At 36.1% G+C, this 24,061-nt stretch overlaps 3 protein-coding genes across 3 annotated transcripts in view; 2 read left to right on the top strand and 1 right to left on the bottom strand.

Annotated features, from left to right (window-relative positions):
- The window catches only part of LOC126969706 (nuclear receptor corepressor 1-like), a 154,682-nt gene that overhangs the window by 113,365 nt on the left and 17,256 nt on the right, over positions 1-24,061 (bottom strand). The window lies entirely within an intron of this gene.
- Positions 961-5,242, top strand: LOC126969845 (uncharacterized). Its single transcript, XM_050815421.1, has 3 exons — positions 961-1,192; positions 2,998-3,157; positions 3,599-5,242. The coding sequence occupies exons 1-3, from the start codon at positions 1,027-1,029 to the stop codon at positions 4,002-4,004; spliced, it is 732 nt and encodes a 243-aa protein (XP_050671378.1). The 5' UTR covers positions 961-1,026; the 3' UTR covers positions 4,005-5,242.
- LOC126969846 (uncharacterized) lies at positions 8,516-11,422 on the top strand. The gene is made up of 2 exons (XM_050815422.1): positions 8,516-8,805; positions 10,262-11,422. Exons 1-2 carry the CDS (start codon positions 8,628-8,630, stop codon positions 10,756-10,758), a joined length of 675 nt encoding a protein of 224 aa, XP_050671379.1. The 5' UTR covers positions 8,516-8,627; the 3' UTR covers positions 10,759-11,422.

Below are 24,061 nucleotides of genomic sequence, written 5' to 3'. Positions count from 1 at the left end.
ATCAGCTAGATCCATTTGACGATTTGAAAAATTTAATGCGGTCTACTCAGTTTCATGTAATTAAGTATTTTATTGTATCGGAAGAAAAAATCTGAGCAGCAGAAGTTATTCAAATTTCTTCTGGACTAGGATTTCCCCATGCCGTCCCAGTTAAAAAACACACTTTATAATAGCTAATTTCAATTTTAAAGTATTGCGGGTATTAACTTCTTGCATGCTTGCTTTGAGGGTGACCTTGTCCTTGTTGTATTAACGTAGGAATTATTGCCGACTTCGTAAGGAATATTTTTATTTACTTAGGTTGTGCGTAAAAAAGGTGTGGTGAGAACGTCAATAAATAAAATATTGGAGTCCGTTGAGTTGCTGGAATTCAAAATTGAGGTCAAACAGCTCTTTTGAAGTCTGCCCGTGATAAATGCGGTAGGAGATACAATTTATGTCATGTTTTTACTTTTTACTTTTTATGGGCACTAGCAATCACCAAGATAAATTCTATTTATGTGTCTTCGAAAACGGTATGTGGTTACCCCTAGTATCACACTAAAGAAACACAAAATAGACTAACAAAAACATTAAGTAGGTAAGTAAGTCCATAAGTTACATTACATTACAATAAAAGTTTATTTTAGGTAGTATATATATTATAATATAATATGTATGTTGTATATTTTTATTTCTTGTATTTTTTTTAAATCCGGTTTATCTGGAAGAGATCATTCGTTAGGTATACGAAGACGGGCGGTCATTATCAATAAAGAAATCCCATCAATTGGCATCAATTGATTTTATTCATGTCAATTATAAGCAAATATAGGAAAATATTCAAGATTGTCGTAAAATCGATCATTGTTGTGGAGAGCACGTGGAGACAGCGGTGGAAAGTAGCGATTTGCGACGTTGTCGTGTTGTCTCGACTCTCGGTCGCGGGTCCGCCAATAGGCGTAGAGCGTCGAGACATGCGATCGTTGCGACACCGCGCAGCAGTCGACAGTCGCAGGTCGTCATGAGTGTGCGTCTGCTGTCGCAATGCTAAACCCGGTGCGATTAATCGGCGAGGTAAAGAAACGGCCAGGTTTGTACGATTTGGAACGCCCGCTGGACCGACACGACAAGATACTACTGTGGAAGGACGTAGGAGCGGCGTTGTTCCGCGACTGGGAGACATACGATCGCGCGGGGCAGTATGATAAGGGTAAGCTTATTTCAAGTTTACAAGGCTACCAACGCATCTCTAAGAGAGGAGAGGTACTGCAGATGTCTATAGACAGCGCTTCTCACTTTCTATTTGGTGAGCTAATTACGGGGCATTGCTCACGCAAAATAAAACAAAATCTCTTTATTCGTGTAGGTCGAGAACACACACGACATGAATCATGATTATGACACTTATAAATGTTAAATGTTTTATTATATTTTTACATTTACCACCGCTTCAGAAAAGGTTGAGCTTTAATGGCAAGAAACTCATTGACACTCCTTTTAACCCACATTTACAGTTTCATCGTTTGACAAATCATTGCAATTACAATATATTATGTAAAGTGATGCAACAAAAAATACTAAAACGTCACATAGTCAATGCTTTACACGAGTATGTAAAAACTAAAGTAAATGTAAATTTATAAGAATAAACACAAGAATTATTGAGTAAGTACATTATTTAGATGCATCAATCCACACACACCGTAAATAAATAAAGATATTAATTATGCGACCATTTAATAAGCAATTATAAAAAATATAATAATAATAACTTTAACTTATAAAAACAAAGCAGAGTTGAGAGTTGTACAAAGACATATCAAGCTTTATGAACTTTACGGCACTCGAACGGTTGGCTCAGTGGAAGAGCGCTCGTACGGAACGCGAGAGGTCACGTTTTCGCGCCCCGCATCGTTCATAATATATCACTTTAAAAAATAACAAATTATAAAGTAGTTTCTGGTAGGTAACAGGATCATCCCAAATCGGGCATTAGCTGTTATTACTTTAGATTTTCTCATTTTCAAGTACCTTTTTGTTTACCGAGTGTGACATTACTTGATGCGTAAAATTAATTAGGTATAATAATATTTATTGAAGACATTTATACCTAAAACTACCAAAAAAAAATAAATTTTAAATAATAACAAAAATATAATCAAGAATGTATGTTCTGTGTCGAGGTAGTTGGGACCACCATTATGGTATGACCATCAAATCAACTGCTTCTATCACGCTAATAATGTCCCTTGGAGCCTTTCCAAAATCCAACGGCTACGCTTTAATGAATTTATACGGGAATTCATTTTCTCCTAGATGCTGGCTTCTTTTAGCGTGAACCCGCAAAGGATTCATCCTATACGCGACATAATGTACATACACCTGGGAGACTCATTGACCCCAATGTTATAGAGATTCTTAAGTCTGCAGTGACCAGTAAGTGCTCAGATTAGCTTACTGCTTTGATTTAAGAGAAAGCTTTTTCAGAATTTATCATTTAATATTTTGTGAAAGCATGAAAAGTTTTTGGATGACCTTTGTACTCAGTTTTCTTCAAGATTAATCTGTACAGTAATAATAATTGCAAATCTATACTAATATTATAAAGCTGCAGTGTTTGTTTGTTTGTTTGAACGCGCTAATCTCTGGTACTACTGGTCCGATTTGAATGATTCTTTCAGTGTTGGGTAGTCTATTTATCGAGGAAGGCTATAGGCTATGTTTTTTTTTCAAAATTAGGGATCCGTAATAAAATTGCTATTTTGTAACACAAGGTGTAAAATCGAAAACCTATTTTTGCGTGCGCTGCAAAAACTATTGACAATAGAACAAAATGATGTACAATATATATATAGGCAATATTTTATTACTTATAAAACTATTGCGTGAATTATACTTTATATGGCAAAACAACCTTTGCCGGGTCAGCTAGTGTAATCATATAATTCTAATTTAAGTATAACGGGTGTAAAATTTGTGGACACTATTTGATCAGTTTTGTATATTTTGTTACAGTATTACTTCTGCAGAAAAGATGGCGTTCGTTACGAGACGCTTACAACAGAGAGTTGCGAGCCAGAAGGCTTGGCACGCGGAGGCACAGAAAGGTGTACATATACTTCAAGAAGATGAGCTTCCTGGGCGGTTTTGACGGTGACATCAGCAGCGATACGGAGTATGTGTTTGTTTGTTTTGTTTCTGTAATATTTCCATACACTGTACGCTATTTAATTGGGAAAGGAAAGAATATTTAAAAACTATCGTTCAGTGGCGGAGTAGTTTAGAACACAGTGACCGAAATACATAATATTCGATTAAGTCTATGTCTATCTAAAATAACTTCAAGAAACGACCGATCGCCTCAAATTATGTATAGCCCCAGGCTTCCAGGCACGCAATTTCAAACTTCTTCGCAATTCAAACCCGGAAACCATTACTTAGTAGCTGGCTACTAACTGGTCACATACCATTTGGCTCGTAAAATTCCATGTACATTATTAGCTGTTTAAATTATATATCCATCTCCCTTGAGATATCACATGTAAATAAACCCACCTAAAACTTTCCTCCTCAATCGCAATATGATCCATAACTAATATTTTCATTAAATCCTCAGTGATGACGAGGTAGACCCTCGAGTAACTCACATGGAAGCAGAAGACATGAACATGCCGATTGAAGAACTTGACGACGTTTCGGAAGAAATCGTCGCGGCGCCGAAAAAGAAGCGACGAGTTAAGAAAGAGAAGAAGAAGGAAGTATTCGCTCCGACAGAAGAGGTAGATCTGCCAATGTTCCAGTTGGACTCGAACGAGAACGATAGCGATAAGCTATTCCTGCTCTCGTTCCTGCCGGAGATGAAGCAATTGTCACTAGATATAAAGATGTGGGTCAGATCACAGATTGCGAACGTTATGCAGGAAGCTGTGTCGTGCCATCTGACTAATTCCACTCCAAACAGCAGTATGAGAGAGAATGGCAGAATGTCTATCAAAAGACAGAGAAACGAGAGTTTCGATTGAAACTCTACGTAACTTAAACAACATGTAATCATATAATTATTAAGGATACGAATTTCTATGTTTTATTCGTAGGTCGTAGCTCTTTTGATATTGAAGAGAGTCAGAGACGGTGGCGCAACCAGTTGCCGCTACCAACAAAATGTAGACAGCTATATAGGGAAGTTACTCATATGGTGTCCGTTTGGTTCCGCGACCAGCTCGGACGCGTCATGACTCTGGTGTCTGTATGGTGTCTAGTTTGGTAGGTTACGGACACCAAGATGGCGAAATTATTGTGATAGTGAGATTGGTGGCAAAACTTTTCACGTTTGAAACTACCATCGAATACTTATATTGTTATTCTTTTGTTGATAGCTATTTTTTTGTGTAAATAATACTGTAAGCCCCATTCAATTCCATGAAACGGAAATGATTGTAATAAGAGGTTATATTTTTGTTGTTACTCACTAACATAGGTACCTAAGTTTGTAAGAACTGCAAGATTAAGAAGAGGTATTATCGATTTGTATTCCAATATAATTAATAATAATTTATAAATCATGCAAGGATTATATTTATGACTTGTTGTAAATTGGATAATTGTTGCCTAGATTTTTTTTTATTCCACCAAGCAATAATATGACTTCACGCACAGGTTTTTCATAAGTACCTGTATATTGAGACGACGGGCGTAGTAGGGCGAAGTAGCTCGCCGCTAGTTCAGTTGTTAACACATGATCACTGCGTGAGAACATAAAAACATATTGAACAATACAAACATATAAACATATTTATAACTATAATTCAGTCTAAAGGCGAAAATATTATTTACTGTAATATTATAATGGACTGATGTCAACTTATCATTTTATAAATACACTAGCCGACCCGACAGACATTGTTCTGTACAAAATAAATACAGTACTGTTATTTTATGAATTTGTCAATAATATTTTATTACATCAAGAATTATTTCGTAAAATATGTTCCCTGTTGTTATAATGAAATTGTTTCACAGCAGAACTGTCAAATCGTGCCGGAATAGATAAATTCTCTCATAGAAAATATGTCCATACAAAACAAATACTGGAAATATAGATAATTATTAATCCCCATAAATCTGTTCATTAGTTAAGGAGTTCACTGGAAACAAAAATCAGGACACTGGATTTATATATATTAAGATTGTTAAACATATCATTAATTTGTGAGCAGAACTACTTTATGTTTAAATATATGTTGTTTGTTCCATTATAAAAGTTCGTCTATTATTTTAAACTTTTACCCACGGCCTGTTTCGAAACCTTACTTTCGTGTTGTTTCGCCAGTACCGTAGTGAAGGAAGTCAAAAATATTGTTATTGCTTGCTTACATTTACAATAATACAACAAAACAATAAGGACAAAACAATGGCCGGAAGGCCGAAGTAAGTAAGGAGAGAAGATGTTGTGTTTTGAATCACAAAGCTTCATTTTTGTGAAAACGGACTTCTTCGCGACTTTAGCCAAAATGTATCACTTTTGATAACTGTCGTAGATCATGTTGTGAAACTTAGAAATATACTTTTTGAAAATGTACCTCGGAATTTCGCGGCTTGGCTGTATGTCAGCATTCCATGGTTTATAAGAGCTGAAGACTGGCCCTCGTCTAACCCAGATCTGAACCCCTTGGACTACCATTAATGGTCAATTTTAGATGACATAGCCGACATCCAGCCGCTAAAGAAATCCCTAGAAGAAGCAGTGACTAAATTTCCCATGGAAACAGTTCGTACATCCATAGGTTGTTTCCAAGCAGCCTGCATTCAAGCCAAAGTAATAATATATATATATAAATACTCATTTCAAGTAGATTTTTTTTTATTTATTGCTAAAGCTTCAATAAATAAATTAACTTAAATGTTTTTATTAAGATAACCTACATTACATCATAAAAATAAATACAATCTTATTTGTAACAGAGCCCATAGATGTGAGATGTAGAAAATAAAATATGTGTCGCGCGATTCAAAGGTTTTTTTTTAAACTTAAAAGACAATGTTTGGCAAGGTAACTCTAACGCAGCTGTAACAGAAATATTTTTTTAAACATATGACACATTAGATCATCGGGGTTTTCACCAACTAAATTAAAATAAAATAAAAAATAAAGTCCGACCAATCTGTAGTATCTAGTTTGCAGTAAAGTTATTATGCATTTTGTACATATTGCTGACATACCACCACTAACCAAGCTATGCTACGTGTTCACGTACGGATCCTTCCATGCATGGACCGTGGGTTCGGTTTCTGTTAGCGTATTTTCATAACAAAATTAATGTATGTGTGAGGAGACAATGCTAATTTAAGAAATTCCCACGACGAAACAAACAAAACTCATAAATATTTTTAAATTCATAATTTTCACCACGATTATAGTGTAGATAGATAGATAGCTTTCTGTTCCTGTTTTTCAAAATTTAAAAAAACAAATTAAAATAATTTTATTTAAATTCTCATAAAATGTATACATGATCTCTTAAATTATTTTATATGTTTGTATAACTATAAGAGACTGTTCGATATTAAACTTGTTAATTAAGGCAACTATAGGTCTGGTTTCTGTTATCTAATTTAGTAATTCATTTGAAAAGACTGTCTGTTTTAAATAAATAAAAAAATGTGTATGATGCTCATACATCGAGAGAGTCCGTTTGTCAGATGATGACATGTAAAAAAGCCCGTTTTGTGCGAATGAGACTCACACGAAGCGTTCTGTTCCATCGTAAACGTTATAAACACAGTGTAATTTTTTACACTTAAAAAAGACACATAATTTTCAATGCACGGCCGCCATTTTGGTTTCACTATGAAATCTGAATTACCAAAGTTAGATTATTGTTATTATATTGGTAGTGTGGATTCGACACAACAAAATTTAAATTACTTATTTTTAAGTTACAAATGTTGCCATTATAAAAAATATTGATCTCTCAGTGTTTAGGCTGTTAATAGGGTTGCCAATTCTAATATATGTGAATAATTATTTCATATCCAATTACAAGTGCTTCTCTTTCACTTTAAATAAAGTATATATTTAATTGCTTGTGCATATAATTACTCAAAAACATTTATTTAAAAATTAACGTTTCACACACACACATATGCGGATACGTGTTACTTACTGCATACCCATTAAGTGACCTAGTACGTTTATATAACTACAAATATTAATGAAATATGTGACATTACATACGGGGCAGGTGGTTAATATAAATAGAAATGAATGTATATACATAAATGCCTACAGGCTACATCGCTCTTGAATTACTGAAGTTAGGGCCGCGGGCGGTGTCCTGTTCGATTCTTATCACATAAACTGCTAAATAAGTAGCTTTTAGAAAATAGTAGGTAGCTCAATCTTCACAAGGTCAAATATTGTATGTATTGTTCCAAACATAAGACGATACAGTTTAGGGCCGCTTCTATTCAACACCATGACAGGTGTGTAAGATGACGCTTATTTTGGCAACTCTTCTGACATGTTATGTTATCTTTATAATATCATCTTAGAATAAAACTTTAAGAATTGTATATCTTAAAAATAATGTAAGAGGGTATGTATGATTATGGGAGGTTCATTTTTAAATAAAAACAATATATAAATACCAATAATAATAATAGAGAGTCGGTGGCGAAAAGTGTCGAGTTTCCGAATCCGTATGGACGTTTATTAGATACTCTTACGGTGTAGGCAAACATGATGAGAAAACTTACTCTTTCCTGTGAGGATATTCAAAGGTTGTGTGTAAAATTAACCAACTCGCATTGGGCTTACAAGGGCTTGAATTCAGGGTGACAAAATTGGCGCAACGTAGAAGTCCAATAATAATAATATAATCAGAACCAATTATTATCATATATACATAAAAATAATATATATTACCTTAAAATTAAATCATAAACCAGGCCTTACAATTTTTAAATATAAATATTTGTTGACAGCCCTAGCGGTAACCGCAGTCAAGCCAGCCCGCAGCGATCCCTCGTGTCCGTGTGGCGTGAACACGCAACGGCGAGCGACGTTGCCGTTCCGTCAGGTCCACAATCCACATAGTATTGTGTATTTACTTCGAAGCTGATTATGAATTAATTCAAATAAATTATTTTCAGTGTAAAGAAATGATTTAACACATGAGGAGATATACTTTAATTAATTACTGCAATGTTTTTCCCGCACTACGTTGACGTCTGGTGTTCTCACAAGCATGCCACCTTGTACAATCAGCTCTACAGTAACCAAGCAGTATTTCCGAACTAATGCTACTAAAGTAACTCGGGGGTTTTCAAGCTTATCTCCGTAATACGGTATAAGCAATGGCTTTAACACTAATAGCAAGCTATGTTTATACCGTAGCTGCAGTGGGAGATGTTATATTTGTCATAGTTTTGTTGTTCGGCGTGGCGCCAAGTAGACGCGGTGACCGGTGTAGCGAGGCGGGCGGCGACGCAGCGGCGCGGGTTGCGGCGCGGGTCGCCCCGCTGTCCGCTGCCGCACGCCGTCAGTCTGCTGAACTCACCCGCCGACGCACACACGTATACAAACGCGCGCCGCTGCGGTGCGACCGGTGACGGACGTTACACAACAACACAACTGTTATTACACGATGGCCTCGTATTCGTTCGACGCGGAGTCTTTCATCAACGAGATCAAGAACCAGCCATACATATGGAACTACGAAGGAAACAAGTTTAGGAGCAAGAGGGAAAAAGCGTGGATCAAGGTTGCAAGGGTGTTTATCAGTGATTTTGATAATTTGGGCGAAGCTGAGCAGCACGATGTTTGTAAGTACCTGTCAGTTGTCACTGTCACTGGGTCTCCTGTTTTTCCATTTCTCTGTCTCGTGAGCAGTTAGTTCCTAGTGTTTCGTGTGCTACGATTTCAGTTAATAGGTATGACTATATTCTTTTGTTTACATAAAGCATAGAAATGTCACATGACCTAAGGTATAAATTAATAATTTTATTGTTTTATCGACACGTTCCTAGTTAGGTATATTATATTAAACATAATATTATTCAAGTTCGAAAACAGATAACAATATTAATAACAAATTGTAACAGATAATTTGCACACTCATTGACACAGAGGATGCGTTTTGATCTTATCTTACAATTACATATATATATATTTTGATATGCGCACAACCTAATATTATATTTGTGTATACATATTTATTTGTAGCCTTCCTTGACAATGAATTGTTTAGTGAGGTTCAGTTTATTCGTTTAATAAAGTTAATGTACATCGTTAACTAGATTGTTTATGTTAAGATTCATCTAAAGCATGCCAGGTATTAAAGAAATAAATCCGGTATTTATAGCATAGGATGATGATGAGACGATTTGAGAGTCGCGTTATTGTGAGTGATCACTGCAAGTTGAAATAAAGTAAAAGGTGTGTACTTTGCATTCAATTTGCTGAATGATTATAATTAGTTGATGAGTTTCTGAACATTCAAATTGTAATTAAATTAGTACTTTGTTTTCAAATTGGAACATGTAAGCGATTCCTTTTAACAGTCTTTTAAAACAAAGATTTTTAGAGTCTGTCATTTAGTTACATATAAATAATAATTACTGTCCAGTATCTTTTCCGCCAAAGATTGAAAAGTAGCCACGCTGGTAAATTATTTCTGTCCGCTATTGTACTTCCTTAGAAATTTATTTCATAAATTAATTTATACTTTTTTAACGAAAAAAGTAACGAGACGAGCTGATGTTAAGTGAGACGCCCTGCCCAGGCCAGATTACAGTGTCGCTCAGGATTCTTGAAAAAACCCAAAATCCGAGTGGAACTGTTACATAAAGTATCCGATAAGGATAATTACATATTAAATATTGCGAAGACTGAGCTTGCTGTTGCTATGCTAACATAATAATGTTAATACCAACGTCACGTACAAGGTGAGATTCGCAATGTTTTTTTATGACAATAAGGGACGAGACGAGCAGGACATTCAGCTGATGGATATTGATACGCCCTGCCCATTACAATGCAATGCCGCGCAGGATTCTTTAAAAACCCAAAAATTCTGAGCGGCACTCCAATTGCGCTCGTCGCCTTGAAAAATACGATGTTAAGTCTCATTTGCCCAGTAATTTCACTAGGTACGCCGCCCTTCAGACCGACACATGAAACAAAAATGTCATATCAACTTTGAATTAACTGCCGAATTATGTTGAGGAATTGGAAAAAGAACGAAAAAAACAAATCTTAATAAAAACACTTTAATTACAGTTCGCAAACTGCAAAGCAAATGGCGGAATCTGCGCGATAATTACGTAAAGTCAATCAAACGGAACAATAAGGAATATACGTACGCGAAGAAACTGGCTTTTCTGGACGACGTATACAACGCCCGGAAAGCAAAGAAAAGAATCCAACCGGGCTCTGACAACTCCAGCGATGACGAACGAAACAAGACCACCGAAGCTGACACCCCCAATAGTGACGAGGAGATACTCTCAACGATAGATAACTTGAAGCGGAGAAGAATCGAGAGAGTAGACGCAGTAGACCACGACGGTTCGTTATGTCGCGAATTAGATACAGAAAATATTGTCAGCGATGACGATAGAGCTTTCTTTGACTCTCTCGTGCCTATCCTACGAGAGTTCAATATAGACCAGAAGTTGGAGTTTCGGAGTGAGGTGTTAAAGTTGGTGAAATATATCAGAAATACTCCGTTTATAGGTGTTAAAAATGAAACTATAGAGTTCGTTTGCAGTGAATAGATTTGTACCATAGATAGATAGAATCTACTGAGGATTACCAGCATAAAATTAACCATACCTACAGCAGAACGAAAAAGCAACTTCAGAGTAAACATTAGCAGTGATTTTTTCAATTTTATTTTAAGTTTTCGACTGTTTTCTCCTTGGGTTTATTTTTTCAAATAAGATCTACATTATTACAATTTTTGCTTTTTTAATATTTTTTTGTAAGTTAACATTAGTGGCTGAACTAATTAAATAGGCGGCAAACAGAAGCATAGAATATAAATTCGGCAACAAGCAAGCTGAATATTAATATATGTCTGACACATGATGTTACATTCTTCTTATTCGTTTCTCAGAATTTTGCCTTTTGAAGGAGAAAATAGTAGAGAACGAAACCTCAATTTTTAAGGTATTTATAAAGGATTTAGTTAAAGTTGCAGTTTTGTCCCATCTTATAATTCTTAAATGTGACTAAGGTGGCTCCTGATAGCAGCACGTTCCCTCTACTTCTATCATGTTCGAGATTAATTTTACAGCTGGATCGGGAACACTCAGTGTATTCTCTACGTCTATGTTATAAACTAAGTTATAATAGTATCGTGAGACTGTATTTTCATTCCTGACTTTGTTGCCTAGTCCTAAATATTATTATATAAGAAAGATTGTTTTATAAACTGGTGCTGATTTTTATTATTTAACATTTATCTATATAAATTCTTATATCAAACATGTGAACCCCAACCGTTGCAAAATTCATTTTAATTACCTGAGGTACTTTGTAATGCACACATTCAAATATAAATAATAATAAAAGTGTGATTAATAAATTTTCTAATAACTTAAAATTGTATCGTCCTTGAAACATCGCACATGGAAATTGATTCCATGGTTTTGTTGTGCGTGGAAGAAAGTCCTTTCTTTGGATGCATTCAGATATTATCTTTACTATATGAATAATGATTACTCTTGGGAAAAATGATTTTTACTTCACGGGAAGCGGTTGTTGAGCGATCGCCGCCACACTCTTGCAACACCAGGGCATCAGAGGAGCCTTGCTGGTCTTTTCCGAAGGTGTATATTTTGAGGGTTCCGTAGCCAATTGGCAAAAATGGATTCGTCATGTCTGTCTGTCCGTCCGTCCGTATGTCACAGCTCCTTTTTTCCGATACTATACGAAATATACTGTTAAAACTTGGTAAGTAGATGTATTCTATGAACTGCATTAAGATTTTTAGACAAAAATAGAAAATTTGGGGGGTTTACCATACTTAGAACTGAAATTCAAAATTTTTTTTTCATCAAACCCATAAATATCATCTATGGATAGGTCTTTTACATAATTTTTTTCCTAAACTAAATAGTTTGCGCGAGAGACACTTTCAAAGTGGTGGAGTGTCCCCCACCACCCCCTTCCAAAATTTGGTTGGAACGAAATCTAGTAAATAGTTTTTTTAATACGTCATAAATCGTTTAAGTTACTTGCTCCTACCGAACCCACTACATCATGGGTAAGTCCGACTTGCACTTGGCCGCTTTTTTAAACCTACCCATGTTGTACCGTGCCGGAAACACAGCGCAAGGAAGCACAATCCACTGTGTCCACACACAATGTGTTAATATGGAAAGTCATTCCGCGTACGGTAGGTATTTTGTATTATAAAATTCCAATAAATTCGCTTTAGAGTAAGTACTATTCGTATCTGGTTGATTTTGTTGACATTCAAAAAGTTACATTTTCATAAAAATTAACAAATTAGTAAAATTTTGTTTACAGTTTAATTTTCACTGCCAATTCTTTTTTTAATTTTATTACAAAAAAGGGAATAATGCAACTCAAGGCGCTATAAGATTTTGTATGTTTATATGGGCCTTATGCTGTGATAGTAAGGTCGCGTTCACACAGATCGAGTTTTTGGGCAACTGAAAACGGCACAATGTCAGGTAAACATTAAGAAAGGTTTGCCAAAACTACATGTCGCGTTTTTTTAAACTCAGAAGTGCCAAAATATCTACGGGTTCATCACTATTAACAAGATGGTAAAATCATCATGGAACAAAATATTTACTAAGAGTACTTAAATAAATAAATTGTAAAGTCCTCATGCGAAACATAAAATCCGAAGAAACTTTCCCAAACGATTTTATATCAAATGACATGCCAAGGCATCGAGCCAGCGTGCATGACTTGTGATAATTCAAGATAAATGCGTAGATGAATACACGCCGATCCAAAATGGAACCATTTAATAATGAGCACGTGAAAATGTTAAACAACGCACTAACGTGACGATGTTCAGCTCAAAACACTTTATGTTCGATATCGAGACCTTGAAAAGAAGTTTCGGCTTCAAACATATCATAATGAAGGGCCCGGCGATCGTATTATATTTGCATTAAAATAACAGGCCGTGCCCATGGTTTCACTTTTCTAATATTTGCCATAAAATATCAATTTTGGCTTTTGTTTAACATATAGGCACAATGTTGTACGGCGGATAAATCAGATTAAAAGCTTTTTATTGAAGTAGGCTTTAATTTGACGAAATCCATAATTATCCAAATGTTTTGAGTTTTCTTGAGTGTTAATTTCGCCAATATTCGTCTTTAAACAATTCGACACGTGTTTCGTCTCTACACGATGCATCTTATGAGATGTTGACTCGCCAAACTCTGGCACGAGACACTTTGTGCGTCGAATTAACACTCAAGAAAAAATCAAAACATTTTGACAGTTTAAGGCGAAGAGTAAGCAGAAAACACGCAAACATGGTGTTTTAAGACAAGTTTTGTGGTGAAAGTATAGCATTTCGAGCTATGAACACTACTTAATCCTGTTACACATATCCATAAGTCTTATTTGTAGGTTGCTAATGCTTGCTGTTGGTTATAGTTAATACTACCGAGCCTTTTTGAACTACCACTTTTCTTTGAAGTTGAACAAGTTTTTTGGCATGGCGTGTCACATTTTTTTGGTACTTCTGTCAGAAAAGTTATTCTTACAGCTTGTACTTTTTTGTGTAGGTTCATTTATTCAGATTAGTAGTGAATAATGAGGATTGTAAGCATATAAACTGTTTTCCACGCAAGAATTTTGAAAATATTGGCTTTGTTACATTGATGGCGGGCCGGCAGCCGTGAACGGATATCGCTCAAGGTCGCTGGCATTTAGTGTCGCCTTAAAAGCGTTTCGACTAACTAGAACAATTAATAATAAATTTTAGCACCTCTTACCTACCCTATCAAGATGTTGTTCCTTAGTTTTGTAGAGATTTTCTGAAGCGAAAACTTTTTAGCGGCGTTGAGCACTTTTCTTGGGATGGGTAAAAAAAGTTAAACTCGCGTCAGAACACGTGGCATGATCGAAAATTCGTAAGACAGTCGTTGAAATTATAGATGAAAGTCGATTTTTCTGAGTGATAAACTTTTTAATGTAAAATAATTGTAACAGTTCTGAAGTAGTAAATTTTTAATGTAATATAAATTGTAATTTTTGTGTACGATAGCGATATAAATGAATATTGTATTTAACCACATAGATGCTACTACTTCTACACTGACAAATAAAGCAATTCGTGCGAAATTATTCCCTAATCATTCAAAAATGCACAACGTTAATGTTCAAGTTTTCACTTGTGCCGGCTTTCACTTTTTAAATATTTTTATAATTACTAGTTATCATGTTTTAGATAGAGGAGTGTGTTTGAAGTGGGTAGACAAGTTATTGTTGGCGTCGTTTATACCTAGAGTAGAAAGCGAACCAAACATTAATCCACAATTTAGAATAGCTAGTCAGTCGTGTCGTGTAGGTACAAACTAACCATTGAGCACGTCCCACGCCGTGGCCGCGCTCAAAAACCAGTTCGAAGACAGGTTACCGCCAGGGTTACAGACCGGATAGGCTTTCTAGACAGGCTGAAAAACTGGCCTGTGGGAGGTTGGCGGGCTTTCGTAATTAGTGTCGTGGAAAATTTCAATTTTGCTTTGCGTAATCTTCTTATTTTTACACTAAACAGTGTGATATACTAGGAATTATGTTATGGTTTCGTTAATTATAATGAAACCTATAAATACTTATTCGAACGCTGTATAGTAAGTATTTGATACATATCTATATATATAAATAAAATTGGAGTGTCTGTTTGTAATATGTAAATAACCGTTTTATACAACATGTATATGAATATATTTACGGACATACACCAAAATAACATTTTTTACTATTTTTGTCTGTCTGTTTGTTCCGGCTAATCTCTGAATTGGCTGGACTGATTTTGACGGGACTTTTATTGGCAGGTAGCTGATGTAATAAGGAGTAACTTAGATTACGTTTATTTTAGAAAAAATCTTTAAATTATATATTATATTATTATTATTTATATGGCAAAACAACGCTAGCCGGGTTAGCTAGTACTAAATAAGTTCCAAATATCAAAATAACAGACAGCTTTTTAATTTATTGTGCGTTTGTTCCGATTTAAGTTTCATTCCGCGCAAGAAAAAACATGAGAAATTGTAAACAACAATTCGGTGGTGAGATTGCCACGTAAGCTAAACGTGTGGGCGACGTAGTCGTGTGTCGTGACGCTCGTACCACTTGACTTGTAAAATGTTCTCTAACTAATGAAGCCACAATCTGAGAGTTGAACAAAGCATACAAGATTTTATCAACGATACGTCACTCGAATGTTTGGCACAGTTGGAAGTGCGCTCGCACGAAACGCGAGAGGTCGCGGGTAACAAGTCCCGCATCGTTCATAAAATTTTGTTTTCAAATTTTATGTGTAATTAATCCCAGAAGCGAGGGTTATCACTTTAAAAACATAACAAATTAATGTACGATCTATTTATAATTGTTTAAAAAAAAAAACTTTAAATGTGATTAATTGATAGCCGCGTAACGTACCATGTTTTTGTGAAAATAAGGGACGAGACGAGCAGGACGTTCAGCTGCTGGTAATTGATACGCCCTACCCATTACAATGCAGTGCCGCTAAGGATTATTGAAAAACCCAAATATTCTGAGCGGTACTAAAATTGCGCTCGTCACCTTGAGACACATAAGATGTTAAATCTCATTTAGTCTGCGCGGTATCGGAATGCTGGTGATGACTAACATAATGGTAACAAAAGTCATAAAAATATTTTTTTTTATTATAAAATTAGAGATTTTTGTAAGAAATAATGTTATGAACATGTTGGTACCTATATTAAATTCGCTTAAATACAATAATACACATTAGCGAAATTTCTAGAAACTGCTATAATCATTACGTTTAGACCACGAGCAAACAAAATGTTTTGTCAAACTTGTTATGCCTACTACTTGGTTAAGTCGAGTTAGTAAGACGTCCTTTGTTGGGATGAAATATGTAGGTATACTTAATACAATATATGCGATTTCTATGTGTAAACAAGATTATCCCAGAAAACATTCATATTTTACAATATATTTTTTCGTTATACCTTTCTTCACTTTTCTGTGAAAACTTTCACTATAAGAAAACTTACACCCACCCTGTGCCCGAAATTTTTCTTAAGGCGGGAGTCTAAAGTTTCGTGTCTAAAGTATTATTTAAGATATACCTACAATATAGAATACACGGTTTTATTATAAATTTTAATAACATATTTATGCAATCTTGTATAATATAATGCATCTTAAATTACGCATATATGAATATTTTTATTTTCATAAATTCTGAATTTAGTTGATATTCGACAAATGAAACGGATCTAAGTAAGGGTCATCACTGATCACTGTATATATATATTACTACTAGCTGACCCAGCAAACGTTGTATTGCCGATATTAAAATCGCGATACAAAAGTAACTGTTGATCGTAGATGGGTGAAAATTTGAAGTTATATGTATTTTTTAATGCTGACTCATAATGAAACAAATTAAAAAAATAAAAATAAAAAAAAATCGTGTGGACCACCCTTAACATTTAGGGGGATGAAAAATAGATCACTCAAAATTTTATGAGAATCGGTCAAGCCGTTTCGGAGGAGTTCGGTCCCGCACACCGTGACACGAGAATTTTATATATTAGATAATATGTCTGAGCGATACGGTATACATAACTTTATTTACACCACAAAGCAGCGGCCGTTTTATTGCTTCCATCCCCATATCTTATGGAAGGTAAAGAAAGCCTAGATAATATAGGTTTCACCCGCTGTCGCCGCCACGAGCAATACAACAATTTTTATTCAAAATAGAATTCTTCAGACCTGACAAACCGGGCGCTTAAACTAAGAATTTCGAAGGCTCATTCTTTTAAAGATAATTTATTAGTCGAGGGCGGTCGCTCCATCCCCAATCTGTGTTATCATTATGTAAATAATGTATACTATGGTAACATTAAGTTTTGAGTGCTTTAAATCTTTAGCGAAAATTACGATTGTTTTCGCAAACTTACGGCGCTATGATTAGATATTTATAAGATTGTGTAGGTGATTGTTGCGACAGTGTACATATTGTAACGTGTACATGTTCCTACTTCATACCCACTTCAAGCCACAACAGCTAATTGGCAACTTTTCGAATCAATTTCATAACAATACACCCGAGTGCCATCCATGATTCAATATTGAAACCATTAAAATACTTAACCCACATTCTTTTAGAGTCGCGAGCACGTGCATATAGCAGCTATGGTAGGTATGTATATATTCCCGGTACTCGAGTAGCAGTAGGGTCATGCCTCGGCCCCGAGACCGCCTAGCTCGGTTGTATCGACCGTGCCACGTTGCCGCTCTTGCGCACAACTTTCGCTCGCGTTGCCGCTCCGTGCTGTATTATGACTTGTTGCTGTCTGTTATTTAATTATAGGTATTGTGCGGTGTGTGGAGCTCGCCTAGTGCCTGCTACAAATGTTAACTTATATATTTTAGTACATGTAGATGACGTATAAGACAACATTCACAATAGTTTCAAGTACATAAATAATGTCTACATTTTATCATTATAGCTATATGACACAAAATATGTAAAAGACGGCGTAAATAAAAAAACGGGCTGTATTTTCGGTTGTTACACGCAATGAATGGGTTATTTATGCAAATAATTCTGGTAAGTGGTAAGTAAAGTAGTAAAAACTCGTAGATCAGTTAACCAACGAATTTCGCGTGGTAACAGAAGATTTAAGGTTCCGGATCACGCCAACGACCTTCTGCGTTTGGGCGGAACAAGCTACATTTCAATAATTTTTCTAAGATGGTATTTTACGTTTTACAAAATTTTAAACGTTCGGTTTGGAGATTACTACATATAAGTCCCAGACATAATTTTTTTTTAAATCTCCCAGCTCACTGCAGAGCATTAGGCCCTCAAAGATGATCAACTCACGATACCAAGCGCCTTAAACCAGACGCACGCCCCATGGTAAAATCTTTCTATACGGAGGAACCTACGCAGACATTTTTTTGAATACATTGGTAATAATATACTAATTTTCATGGATGGATGGATGGATACCCTTCGAGTTTTAATTTGTTCCATTTTACAAACACACGATTTTACAGTTTGACTGTTTTAGTGACTATTCCCCTAGTCCCGTACCCGAATTTTTAGTTTTTCCTGATTGAAATTTGGATAACTTAAACCTACATAATTATATGGTACAAAAGGGTGATTAAATGCAACGGCTTAATATTTATTTATTTTGTGTATTTTTGAAAATAATAACTAGGAGCTTGTATATAAATATCCTTGCAATTAAATAGGTACAACTGTTTCTCTACACTAAAGGGTCTGACAGACAGAGAAAAAATGTACGGACCGAAACCGGTCCGCGTCCACCACGTCAAGAACCAAGTTCTTACGCTATTTCTTCAACTGCGAATGTTACGTTAGTTTCTATATTAAATTATAATAATAATAATTATAAAATAATTATAATATAGTTCCTATCTGGGTATGATATTAAATTTGCACGAACAACCATTTTGTATCTCAAATACACGTGGGATTTTACCAGTGTATGGCTCTTTTGCACAGGATGCCGGCTAGATTATGGGTACCACAACGGCGCCTATTTCTGCCGTGAAGCAGTAATGTGTAAACATTACTGTGTTTCGGTCTGAAGGGCGCCTTAGATAGTGAAATTACTGGGCAAATGAGTCTTAACATCTTGTCTCAAGCTGACGAGCGCAGTTGTAGTGCCGCTCAGAATTTTTGGGTCTTTCAAGAATCCTGAGCGGCACTGCATTGTAATGGACAGGGCGTATCAATTACCATCAGCTGAATGTCCTCCTCGTCTCGTCCCTTATTTTTATTAAAAAATCACGTAACGTTAACACATTAAAAACATAACATATGTTTTTAAAGTGATATGACCCACTTCTAGGATTCTGGGCAAACCGTTCGAGTCCAGTTGGGAGTACACTGGCACGGAACGTCGTGGGTTCGAGCCCCGCATCGTTCATAAAATTTTGTTTTCAAATTTTATTTGCACATAAAGTAAGTTTAAAATATAACCAACTCCTTTAGCGATACCAATATCAGTAATACTTACAAGATATATACTACCTACTACATTTGACTAGCTAAGTATTTGTCTGGCCTTGAACGAGGCCGCCCACTCAATATGCTTCGAGACGAAACACGATCGACATAAAAAATTGTTGTTACTTATTAAACTTTGTTTCAACTGAATGAAAGAATATTGTTTAATAAGTTATTTTCCGATATTTCACTTACTTTCACTGTTCTAAAAACAAAAAAAATATATGTTAAATAAAAAAAAAGTCTTTAAAAGCGCTCTTTAAAAAAAAAGAAAAAAATAATTAAGCATGAGAGTTTTTTTAATGATAGGTACTATAACTGTGGAAATTTTTAAGCAAGTTTGTTGTGTTGTAGATATTTTTTATTTCCTAGCCTGCTGGTCCTGGTTAGGAACTAAAGTACAAAGTACAGTATTGTCATAGGTACTTACTTGGAACGGAGCTTGTATGCGAAAAATATATTATGGTAAACGCAAAATGCATTCAGAGACAATAAATAAAAATAATACTTAAGTAAATATTGACACACTTTTACACAAATTATCTTGCCCCAAACTAGGCATAGCCTGTACTATGGGTACAAGACAACGATATATTTAATACAATATACTTACTTAAACATACATAAATACTTATAAACATACATGACTCGGAAACAAACATCCATATTCATCATATAAATGTTTGCACCTACCGGGATTCACACTCGGGACCTCTAGCTCAGTAGGCAGGGTCACTAACTACTGGGCTATAGGGGTCGTCTAATATTATAAACGAAGTCAATTTTATGATTTTATATCGAGTAATATTAAGCAAACGTGTTAGATTATATTCCAACAAAACCATAAGGGAATTGGTACCATGGATTGGTAAAATGGAACTGACTGATCTTGTGGTGAAGCCGGACATAGAAATACTAAGACCATGTTTCCTGTGTTAGTAAATCAACCTTTTTTAGGACAAGGTAGTTAAAAATTTGCTATTTAAAAAATAAAACAATTTAAGATGAATAGGTTAAGATGTAGGCAACCGACATCTAAATATCATTTTTTAATGTTTGGCAGAAACTTCAGAAAATTTTAATTTTATAATTTCAATTTGTGTACCTTATCTTAATTTGAAAATAAATAATATAATACCTAAGTGACGCTTAATCAAATAATAAGCTATTTTTCATGCAGCCCCTTAATAACCGTTGGCGAGCTTGTAATGATATATTAAACTACGTAGCCTTCCTTAAGTCCTATTAAAACTTTAACTTTTTATACGTACAACCGAAAATTTACAATAACAACATAACCAATAGTCATTGAGAGTGGACCCTGTCGCATTGCTCGAAGGACCGACGGGTTTGTTAATGTCAGTAAACTGGGTCACCTCGGATTATTGATAATACAAGTAGAACAAGTCGCCTTTCTACATTTTGAAATAACACAATCGGAACAAAAAAGGATTGAATCTCAAAAGAATCCAACTGCAAAGTTTTATAGCTTGCCCGAATGGCTTGAACATAAAATAGAACGGGCAGCAGTAAAGGGCAATTGTAAGAAATCAATAGGAAAGCTCAGTTTTGAGATCATTCCAGATTGTAGAGAACTTAACCATCTGCAGCCGGCTTTAGTTACTAAGAAAATATGAAAAAGGCTCATGTGTTGGTAGCCCTTAGATCAATACGTCTAGATTGACTATGACAGCTGTGAAAACGTCGAAAAAAATAGTCTTTAGAACTAAACTCTATTTTGAGCAATTCACGCACACTAACACAACAATAGTGTCACACAAATCGCGAGTGTAAGATGTAGCTTGTCACGTACACTAAACTAATATTACTGGCCTGTTTTTATCGGTTGTTAACAGCAACAAACTCGTATCTAGACGTATAATATATCTTAGGTGTAACCATTAAGCAAAGCAAGTACAATACCCCTTTATACAATATTTGTAAATTTAGGTTTTGCATAATAAAACACTACAATAAATACAGAAGAATGCATCATTTATTGGAAGCATCTTTCTGCATTCCACTTCATGCGGTGTTTCCTTGTCAACCTTATCAGTGACACTCTAGTGATTCCTCTGATGTTGTGAGAGAACATGAGCCGCCGTGTTTACTTTCATAATGTACACTTGAAGACTCGTTTGTCTGTTCATTCCATAAAAAGATGATTTTTATAATTTATTGTGCTTTAAAGTTTACCTTATACCCCAGTCCCGTAAATTGTCATAATTACGATGTATTCGCTTAGAGCTTGACATGCACAGTGACTCTATTTGGTTAAATACTCTAAGCGTAGTATTAGAGCCGAGCGAAGCAAAATGAAAAAAAGAACAGGAAAATCTTTATTCTGACTTTGGCATGGCGTAAATTTTCCTGGCTGCGTTATATTATACATGTATGAGAAAAACAGGATCATAACCACATTACTGTATTTGATTTTATTAAAGCAAGAAATATCATATATAGCTCGTGGCTCAAAAAGTAAGAATTATGTGGTTTATGTGAGTCGCAATTATGAAACAATTTGATAATTAATAACCTCAACTACTAATTACTTAGCCAAATAGTAAGAGTGTGAAGCGAAAAGCCAAATTTACATACTTCTTAATATTTAAATATTATATTAGCAGTAAAACTCACTGTAATAGATACAGGCGTTCTACGAATATAAAGTACTTTCAAAATTCAATATAAAACATTTCACTGAAAAGTCTTCATTTCGGTTAATAAATTATGTGAATTCGAACTCGACATTTTAAAAACTAACAAACAAGCGAGAATGGAACCCGCCTGAAGTTAAAAAAAAAACAAATGCGTTTTATAGTAAAAAGGTTGCAAGGGTTAATAAAAAGTCTGAAAACGTTCCTTCCTACTTTGGTAATCTATTACCCTCTGAGGATCTTACGATTTCTAAAAGCAATAGGTCTCGGGGATATAATTTAAATCTCGGCACAGTGACACACATCCTAGTTAGCAGCCTCGATTCTCCTCCTTAACTTTTAAGTTTGAGAGCAGGCGCGCTAGCGCAAGAAGAGGGCACATTAGATCCTAGGATTTAAGTGCATTGAAATCCACAAATAATAATAATAATAATTGGTAATCTATTAGTGATACGAACCAGCATACATAGAACAGTCTAGTTTTATATTAGTAGCGACGCTGTCGCTCGAACTGTCGATCTGTCAAGTAACATGTGAAAGGTATGTGTGCATGTGATGCCGTTTCAAAATATCATTTTAAATACAAACAAGACGTTCCTTGCCAACAACCCTAACAAAATTTAACCATTATAATTCCGAAGCTATCACTTAGATTAATGATTGGTCTCCGCTGCGCACCAACTAGATACCGCACTACCTAAGAACAATAGCTTTTTTATTACGGCAAATATTAGGTGCATGTGTGCGTGGCACCTTGACACTCAATGGCATTATTGAAATTTTCAAAAAGTACGCTTCGTGTAATTTTACATTGAAATAAATAAAATACAAAATACTTACTGATTATAGTGATCGGGTCACCTGGTGTTAAGTGATCACCGCCGCCCACATTCTCTCGCAACACCAGAGAAATCACAAGAGCGTTGCCGGCCTTTAAGGAAGGTGTACGCGCTTTTTTTGAAGGTACCCATGTCGTATCGTCCCGGAAACACCGCACAACGAAGCTCATTCCACAGCTTTGTAGTACGTGGAAGAAAGCTACTAGAAAACCGCACTGTGGAGGACCGCCACACATCCAGATGTTGGGAATGATATCCTAACTTGAGGCGTGTCGTGCGAAGGTGGAATTCGGTGATAAATGCGGTAGAAGACACACAATGAAGCGACGTCTCTACGCAACGCCAAGTGATCTAGCCGTTCACAGAGCACTGGGTCCCCGACAATTCGAGCTGCTCTGCGTTGCACGCGGTCAAATGGATCGAGCTGATACTGGGGTGCGCTAGACCAGAGATGACAGCAATACTCCATGTGTGGCCGCGCTTTGTAGAGCGCTAGAATGTGGGCCGGCTTGAAGTATTGCCGCGCTCTATTGATGACGACCAGCTTCTTCGAAGCCAATTTGACTTTGCCCTCCAGATGGCCACGGAATTGGCAATCGCTCGAGATTTCGAGACCCAGTATTCCGATACTAGGCGAGGTCGAGGTCGAAGAGCGGTGATACGGCAAATGGGGATTTTTTTAGTGGTAAACGCGGAAACTTGAGTCTTCTGGGGGTTGAATTGGACAAGGTTCAATTTACCCCATTCCGCGACCTTCCCGAGAGAGGACTCGATAGAAGACAAAAGTTTCTCCTTGCACTGGTCGACGTTTTCCCGAGAGAGACTTGCATGGCCCGTGTATATGGCATCACCAGTGCTGTCATCTGCATAGCAATGTATGTTGGAGGTTTCCAACATATCATTGATATGCAGAAGAAACAGCGTGGGAGATAGCACACAGCCTTGGGGCACTCCAGCGTTCACGGGCTTGGTATTCGAGCGAAAACCGTCGACAACGACTTGTATGCTACGCCCAGTGAGGAAGCTGGAGGTCCACTTGCATAAGCTCTCGGGAAGCCCAAATAATGGAAGTTTTGAGAGGAGCGCCTTGTACCATACACGATCAAAGGCCTTCGCTATATCCAGGCTAACTGCCAGGCCTTCCCCCTTGCTTTCAATAGCCGCCGCCCATCTATGTGTCAGGTATACCAGAAGATCACCTGCCGACCGACCATGGCGAAACCCGTATTGTCGGTCGTTGATCAACTGGTGACCCTCTAGGTATACCAAGAGCTGACGGCTAATTATGCTCTCCATGATTTTGGAGAGCAGG

This window comes from Leptidea sinapis, chromosome 19 (genome assembly GCF_905404315.1).
Source record: "Leptidea sinapis chromosome 19, ilLepSina1.1, whole genome shotgun sequence".
In the NCBI taxonomy this organism is placed as follows: Eukaryota; Metazoa; Arthropoda; class Insecta; order Lepidoptera; family Pieridae; genus Leptidea; species Leptidea sinapis.
The sequence above is the reverse complement of the archived record's forward strand: the minus strand, read 5'-3'. Positions and strand labels throughout refer to the sequence as shown.